Below are 8,652 nucleotides of genomic sequence, written 5' to 3'. Positions count from 1 at the left end.
GGGCCAGCAATAATATAATATAATATAATATAATATAATATAATATAACAACGTAGAGTAAACTTACGTAACACGTATCGTGCTGTAAACCTCCAGTGTCAGCTCCCGGTGGGCTGATAGTGGCATACTGAAGCATCTGCTCCAGGGCGTATCCTGTCTGATGTACTCAGCCGCCCGCTGGTGAGCGTCACAGGACTCCAAAAACGACCAGGATATAATCGTGCTGGGAAACGGGTGCATCTGTTTTAGGCGAACGTATCGTGGGTGGGCGTCAGAACCTTCAATGAAGTGCACACGAGGGTAGGTGACCAACACGTTGTCACCCACTGGGGGTCCGCGGCCCCGGCGCCGCCCCATCCGCTGCTCGTACTCTTGCTCGAGCTCCTCCTCAATCTCGTCGTCCCCAAACTATAATAATAACAAATAATAATAATAATAATAATAATAATAATAATAATAATAATTATAACAATAACAATAATAACAATAATAATAATAACAACAACAACAATAATAATAATAAGAACAATAATAATATTAATAATAATAATAACAAATAATAATAATTATAACAATAACAATAACAACAATAATAATAATAAATAATAACAATACTAATAATTAAATATATATATCAAATGCGATGTATAGGGCTATACGTCGCCGCTGATAGGCCCAGCAAACCGACGGCCGGACTCCGGCCATATTACGGCCGGACTCCGGCCGACGGTTTTATCCATCCACACAACAGCATCATCATCATCATCACATCATTAACAATACATTATCATCAACATCTTAACATAATCATCATCATCATCAACATAATATTAAAAATATTATCTCCATGTCGTGTCGGTGTCGGGTCAAATCTCCTCGGCTCGTGCCGTATTCCGGTCGATGTCGGTCCAATACAGACTCGTGCGTGGATGCTCGGATGCTCGTTTGTTCGGGCGGGAGTTTGAAATTTGAAAAAAAGTGGCAGTTGGGCAGCTGGCTGCTGATATAAGGGGCACAAATACGTCGCGTATAGGCCTATACGCGGCGTATTCTACCTATTTTTTTATTTAATTATCATTATTTATTATTTTAATTATTATTATTTTTATTATTTTTGTTTTATATTATTTAGTTATTAATATTAATATTAATTTTTTATTTAATTATTATTTATTATTTATTTATTTATTTATTTATTATTATAGACTTTTCATCCATTGATACATTGTCTTCTATAAGGTGTCTAGATCTACGTTAGAGGGTTCCCTTCGCTAGCCCGTGCGTATCTGTTCGTACTCCTCCATACGTTGTCCGTACAGTGTTTTCCATTCGAGGGCCGTCGGTACGGCGCTTCTTTCCCAATTAAGGTTCGGCGTAGGCATTGGGAAATCTCCTACCAGTTTGATATATATCCAGTGATCACCTCCCCAGTTAGCGATACCTATAACCACTGGATCCGGAATCAAGTCATGACCGATTCTCAATTGGAAGTAAGATTTGGTCTGATTGCTAGCTAGGTTAACTAACACACACCCGTATGTCTGAGCAGCCACGTGCCCGTGACCGGGTACGCCGAACCAACGACTTGGCGGCGCCGATTTGACCCGTGTTGGAGTACGGAATGCTGGAATGAACCCAGTCGTACAATCTTTCATCCTCTTTGCTGAACATTTCCCTCCACCACCCTTCGTTCCTTTCCAGCTAGTTCTGCATTGCCCGCCTAATATCCAGCCTGTGTTTCTCATGTATCCCCAAACCCACGGCGATTGATTGGAAACTACAGTTACCGTAAGGGCGTACGTTTTTGATGTCTGCTACGAACAGCTAGGCCCAGCCAGGAATGCCGCTCCTAAACATTTATATCGCCGGTACTTAGGCTGGCGAAACCATTAAAGGAAACCCTAGGTGAGCTCCCGTAGGTTTCGATGTCTTAGGTCGTCCCCGACGAATATTAAACTGCGACGCTGACTGGGACAACGAACGAGGCAGCGAGGATGGGGTGGGGGTTTCGTTTCTGGGCACCTGTGGCGAGAATGGAGTGTAGGAGCTGTGTCTGGGGAGATCTGGAGCGGGGGTGTAGGAGCTGTGTCTTGGGGGATCTGGTTTTTTGGGACGCCCCCGAGGATCCTCTCTTTTTTCGGGTGACTTCTTTTTAGATCTCCCTGGAATAGCAGATATGAGCTTCGTGAAAAAACTTTTCTTCTGGTTAGGGTCATCTATGGATGACAGTGTATCGTTGATTTCACGCATACCTGCTTCGTAGTCTGGCTCTTCGCCAGGCGGATAGGCTGGATCAAAATTAAGCCTCCTCCAGAATAGGTCAACATCTTTTATTGGGATACACGTGTCGTTAACTATGTATCCCTCAATCTGAAAAGCACATGGCAGCCCCGAAGACGAATACAAATGGTGGTCGCATGAAGCCCCGCCGTCACGCAACTTGTGTATCAACTCATACTAGTTCACAAGTAGACCCAGAGCGTGAGTCGACACCCTGTTAATTAACTTCTTCAACCAGACGTGCTATCGATGTCCTTCCATGACCTTGGAACGGGAGTCATGAAAAGATTTACCGATCTCTTTCATCTGCGAGTCGACCATTTTAAGGATGTGCCTAGCAATTGTGTCGAGCGATTTGTTGCTTCCACTGAGGTACCTTTTTCAGATTTGCGTGATGGCTCTTAACTCGGTTCGTCGTAGTTTCGCCGTAGTTTCGGCGTTCGTCGATACAGCATGTTACAAACTTGTGTCTGTGTGGATCCAGCCAGCTGGTGCGAATGTATTGCCAGACCTCTGAAAGATAAAGGGAAACATTATTAAGACGTATGTTTAGGCTATTAAAAACTGTCATCCGGTTCGAAGGACTCACCTGCTCTATCGTCCTGTATCAAATGACGCTCCATGTTGATGCGACGGTTGTCATACTCCTGTATCGTCGGGGACTGATACAGGACCTTCCACCAGTACGCAAAGTCCGTCCCCATATCCGTCCTATATAGGCCCTTACATTTTCTACTTATATTCTTGGATATATGCCACCTGCATAATTTTTGGTGGCATTAGGGAAGGCCGCGTCGCAGGCGTTCATGAGGGCCTGGTCCGCGTCAGTCAGGATCACGCGTGGCTTCATGCAGTCATCGAGCATTTGTTTAAGTTTCTCCAGAGCCCAGGTGAAGTTCCTCTACCATTCCCTGATAACAAATGCGGTGGCGATACAAAACGACTTTGATGTCGACATCACACCGATAAACCGAACCAATGACCAATCGTACATGCTGGTGTTGTACGTCGTGTCAATCATCAACACCTCGGGGAACGCACGCCACATCTTATGTGACTTATTATGACAGAAGAAAATTTCCGCCGTCCTGTCGTCGTTATCACTCTCCCGGGTATAGAACGTGAAACCGTTGCCTGCGAGAAAGTTTTCCAGCGCCTGCATTGGATGAAATAAAACTTTAGTAAATATTCCAAGCACGGCAAGTACACATTAAAACTACAAATGTTTTGAACTACCTTCGTAAGGGTGTCGCCTAGTAGCCCATCCCCCCTAATCTTGGCGGTGTGGTTGTATATATCTTTTATTACAGGTTGCACACCGGGAAACTTTTCGCGGATGGCTGCTTCGATTTGTTGCGGCTTAACGCCGGTCCTGTGTAAACTCTCAACCATATCCAGCTGTTCGCTGTTCATTTTTCAAAAAGACGCACACCCCTCCTCGAATTCAACGGGATCGTGGCTGTGAGTCTCGTTTACCACTTGAAACCTCCAACAGGCACCCCTCAAGTCGTACCTGCCCAGGATCTTAAACGGACAACATTTTTTATATTGCCGGTACGTCTTATCGTCGCCTTTATTTTGGGTTCGTCCCCACGATTGCACGCAAGGTCCACAACGTTTTTCCTTGACCGCTTGACCACAACAACAAACCCATGCTCCCGTCCTCTAATTTTTACCCATTTCTCCAGCTCCTCGCGGCTCTCAAAAATCTGAAACAGTTTTACGCTATTTATTAGGCCGTTTATTAAATAACATACAAATAAATAATATTAACCTAAACAAAACACACGGTGTTTTACAGCATATATTTTATACGAAACCTTCATTTCGCGTATGTAGTCGTCATCGTACTCGTCTTCGTTATTTGGGTTTGGCCCGGCAAGAACGTTTCGCCGTGGTGCGATGAAGACTCGGTTCCATAAAAAGGATCATTTGCTACCGGTGGCTGGTACGATGACGAAGCCTGACCTCCATAATCCGACCAGGCAACAGGTGACGGGTACGCCGGCTGAATACCGTAATCCGACACGAAGTACTCCTACAATACATAAATTAGAAATTCAAACAACCGTGCTAGTGATAATAATAAATAATAATAACAGCTATAACGAAACCTGGTTCAAGTTTGGAAAGCCCGGCGAGCCAGTGTTACCATCAAAATGTTCGGGCTGACAATAAGGTTGTTGGGGCTGGGTATCATACCCGACATACTCCTGACAAAACGTAATGTAGCATGTGTTAGTAAAAAAAAACTACCAAATTCATACTAAATAAATATATAACGAAACCTGGTTCAAGTCGGGAAACCACGACGTGCCAGGCTGATCGTTAGCGGCGTAACCCAGCTCCTCCTCCGGAAATAAATGGTTAAACCAAGACATTCTAGGTATATATAGTGCAAATGTTGTGTTGTTTTTTGGTTGAACGTCAAGAGATAACGCATGCAATTATAATAGAGAAAGGAAAGGAGGGGAAGAGAGGGGAGCCGGGCTCCAATAATTCAGCAAAAGCAATACGCCGCGTATAGATCTATACGCGGCGTATAAGGTACGAGTTGACAACCTAGCCCGGCTTTTGCAGGGCAGGTAGTAATCAAACTAATACGCCGTGTATAGGTCTAGATGCGGCGTATAAGGGAGCTTTTCTAGAAAAACCCACCAGCTTGTCTTGTTATGTTTTTTGTTTTCTTTTTCTTTTTACTTTTCTTTTCTTTTTCTTTTGTTATTTATAATAATTATTATTAATATTATTTTAATTATGAATAATATATTATTATTCACAATTAGGCAAAGCGTGTTCGGTAGCAGGCCTTATATGGGAAAATTGACATTGCAAAACGACCCTTCAATTTATTGGCTGCTATCGTTATGGACATCTTGAATCAGTTACGGTGATTACCTTGGGAAAAACTAACAATGTCAAACGAACCCTTTCTTGGATGCTCTCGTTATCAGCATCTCAAATCCGCCTCTTCGATATCTTCAAACTCCAACGGTCTTGACCTTCGGCCACCACCGGCAACCGTAGTTGTGTTCACTCGAACACATATCAGTCGTCACTAAGCTTAAGCTTAGGCTTGTTATTAGTTTTATTTTTAGTTGTGGGTATTCTAAGTTAGTCATCTTGCGTATATTAAAGAATTATCGGCGTATATATATACGTATACATATATAGTAGATGTGTGTTATAAGAATTCATTGCGCCTACATAACCAGCACCAGATTGAGACGCTAGTTTGATGAGTTTGAATATCTCGGATCCGCGGTATCCGTTAACGGCAGCGAGAACGTGAGCCCATACTTTGGACAGATAGGTGGAAATTAGGTCATTGCTCCAGCTCAATGAGCACCAGACTGAGATATTAGCCGGGACTTACCTGAACCGGTTGACACGTATGCTGACGTTGATTTAGGCTCCGTGTTGGCGCTAATATTAACACGTTTGCATAATACACAATGAAAGCATAAACTCAAACAACAATCCATACAATAGCAATTCTCTTCAACGACCAGTCAAACAAGAAGAAGAGAAAAATAACAAAGACAATTGCTATTGTTTGAGTTTGTGCTTTCATTGTGTATTATGCAAACGTGTCAACGAATGCTGTAAACAAACGTGTTAATTGTGACATCTGCCCTGATCCGACCCGACCCAGGTACCCGTTTCTCTGACCCGATCTCTTTCTTTTATGATTTAATATTTATTTATTTATTTATACTTATATTTTACTTTTAATAATAATATATATATATTTTCCTTCCCGCCTCTTTCTCTCTCTTTCTTTCCGCCGTCCCGTCCCTCTCCTTCTCTCTTTCCGCCTTCTTTTCCCTCTTGTCGCCGTCCCGCCCTTACGCCTTGTTTCCCTCTTTTTCTTCTAACTCGTTGCTTGTCCTTTGTTCCTTTCCGCCTAAGGTTGTCTGCGCAGCTCCACGCGCCAGACTCCCTTACAAGGAATCTTGCGTGAAGACCACCTGTTTCAGCGATACGCGAGACGAACTCTTCTCGCAGCGCGCGAAGAACGGTAGTTCTTCCCGCGACGCGCTAAGAATTTTAGTTCTTCTCGCAGCACGCTAAGAATCGTAGTTCATCCCTCGACGCGCGAAGAATTATAGTTCTTCCCGCGGCGCGCTAGGAATTTTAGTTCCTCCCGCGGCGCGCTAAGAAATGTGATTCTTCCCGCGGCGCGCTTAGAAATGTAGTTCTTTCCGCGACGCGTTAAGGTTGGTTCTGTCTGCCTTCGCGCTCGCGCTCTCTTGACCTTTTGTGTCAGCTTTCTCGCGATAAACCCTTTGAGTTTTCTTCTGTTTAATCCAGCCGTTTGCTTTTGTGATATCTTATCTTTTGAGCCGTTGACCTAATCTGCTTTATGTCTGAAAGGTTACTTTCGGCGCAGCATGCGCACCAACCCCATTGGTTGGCAGATAAAGTGACTGACATTATCTTTTGAAGATCTGCTTTTTCCATGCTTGACCAGTACCTTTATCTGACCCGCCCATGCCTTTTTACTGTTCCCTGTCAGCCTTTTTCTCTTTTTCCCTGCTGCCATATCTTTTGATATCTTTACTTTTCAGAACTTTTTACTGTTGATATCTTTTCTTTTACTTTTGGAGATCTTTTCTAGGGTTTGTGTCCCCTAGGGTTTGCCTATATATAGTACTATTTTCTTAACACTTCACACACTACACTTACTCTCTCCTGTTTTCCTTGCTCTCTGCCGCCTCCCTCCTCTCTTGCCTCCGTCTTCCTCCCTGTTCTGCCCTGTTTTCCGGTAATATATTATATAACTTACTTATTAATTATGCTAACTTATAATCAAGACTTAAAACCAATCATTAAAACAATAATCTTATTTATAGGTTAACTTGTGCTTGTTTAAAGTTGGTTCTTGCTTTATCTTACACCGCATCGTTTATCAAGTGAGTAATCTCGTACCTAATCCCTTTTGCTTTTAATGTTTTGGGATGTTCATGTGTTCATACAAACTTAGAGTCTTAAACTTGTTTATGAACTTTAGTCGCGCAGTATCCCATGTGTTGAGGACGTAGACTTGGCTGTTTATTTGTATGTGTGGATCATTAACCGTCTTGTCGGTCTATTCCGCAGTTTTCATGGTACCATTAGATGAACACGGGAGAACTATCGTTTATGATTTTCTCTTTTGTTACACTTGCACAGTTAGTCTTGTTTGTGAGCTCAATTGTGAGCACTAGCAGTCTTGTCTCTTAGAGTTGGTCCCGATCTGATTACACCCTTGTTGAAACCCAGACATACACATGTTGCGCGCAGATTTATTGTTATCTATGTATTGTATTAAACTTGATTTCTCACCAACACGCAAGTGTTTGACGTTTATTTTAACACATGTTCAGGTTTGCAGTAGCTGTTTTGGAGCTCGTGGACACGTAGGAAGTTTTCTTTATTTTTGACCTAGATTAAAATGTATCAAGACAAGTTATTGCTGTTCGAATATTTTGATTTATAATATATTGATTTATGTTGATTTATGTTATCTTATGTCTACTTTGCGCGTGCGCGAATGAATGTATTTATTAAATATTGACACCCAATAGTGTCACGAGTAATGAAACAATATGTGGCGCCCCGATGTATAATCCGCCTTTGGTCGGGGTGTTACAGATTGGTATCAGAGCTCGTTGACTTTAGGATAGGTGGTTAGACGTAACGGCCTAGAATACCTAAGAGTCCCTTCTCGCACATGAGAGAAATCTCATGTTTGCGCGCTTATTGTTAATTACTCGTTATTTATGAATATGCTCGCGCTTGCGCAGTATATGATTTTATGTTTTATTTCGCGATATTTCGATTTTTGTTGAATTTCGATTTTTATTGATTTTACTTACATATTCGTTTGTTGGATTTGAAAATCCGAAAAGTCATGGTGATACATGAATAGTTGATTTTCAATTTTCATTTACGATTATGTTCTGAGGTTGGAGACTTGAAAAGTCATGGTGATACATGAATTGTCAACCTCCAATACTCATTTTCTTGTATATTTTATATTGAAGATTGAAAAGTCATGGTGATACATGAATCGTCAATCTCCAATACTCGTTTGCTCGTATATTTTAAATTGGGAATTCGGAAAGTCATGGTGATACATGAATTGTCGATTCTTGATCCGAATTTGTTACCTTTATTAAGTCTGCATTAAAGTCATTTATTTTACTTTAACTTTTGACAGTAACTGACTCCGTGAAACCAAGCTTTATAAGATTAAAACTTTGCGCTAAAACCAAGATATTAACTAAAATTAAAACTTTTATAGAATGCCTCCGCTATCTCGCCGATTTCAGAGAAGAGAAGCCTCGCGCATGCGTAGACAGCAACGTTCCCAGGAAATGGCCGCCG

The 8,652-nt window shown here is 42.0% G+C and overlaps 1 protein-coding gene across 1 annotated transcript; it reads right to left on the bottom strand.

Annotated features, from left to right (window-relative positions):
- Positions 1-3,181: 3,181 nt before the first annotated feature.
- LOC143553494 (uncharacterized) lies at positions 3,182-3,693 on the bottom strand. Its single transcript, XM_077043485.1, has 2 exons — positions 3,517-3,693; positions 3,182-3,436 (listed from the first exon to the last, which is right to left on the bottom strand). Exons 1-2 carry the CDS (start codon positions 3,691-3,693, stop codon positions 3,182-3,184), a joined length of 432 nt encoding a protein of 143 aa, XP_076899600.1.
- Between the last annotated feature and the right edge of the window lie 4,959 nt (positions 3,694-8,652).

This window comes from Bidens hawaiensis, unplaced genomic scaffold (assembly GCF_021521415.1).
Source record: "Bidens hawaiensis isolate Kalapana, Puna unplaced genomic scaffold, B.hawaiensis_p1.1 tig00017249_1, whole genome shotgun sequence".
Taxonomy (NCBI): domain Eukaryota; kingdom Viridiplantae; phylum Streptophyta; class Magnoliopsida; order Asterales; family Asteraceae; genus Bidens; species Bidens hawaiensis.
This window is presented reverse-complemented; position numbering and strand designations above follow the sequence as displayed.

Coding starts and splice junctions, on each gene's coding strand:
- LOC143553494 (XM_077043485.1), bottom strand. CDS start 3,693: ATGAACAGCGAACAGCTGGATATGGTTGAGAGTTTACACAGGACCGGC. Junction 3,437..3,516: donor TAGGCGACACCCTTACGAAG/GTAGTTCAAAAC, acceptor CATCCAATGCAG/GCGCTGGAAAACTTTCTCGC.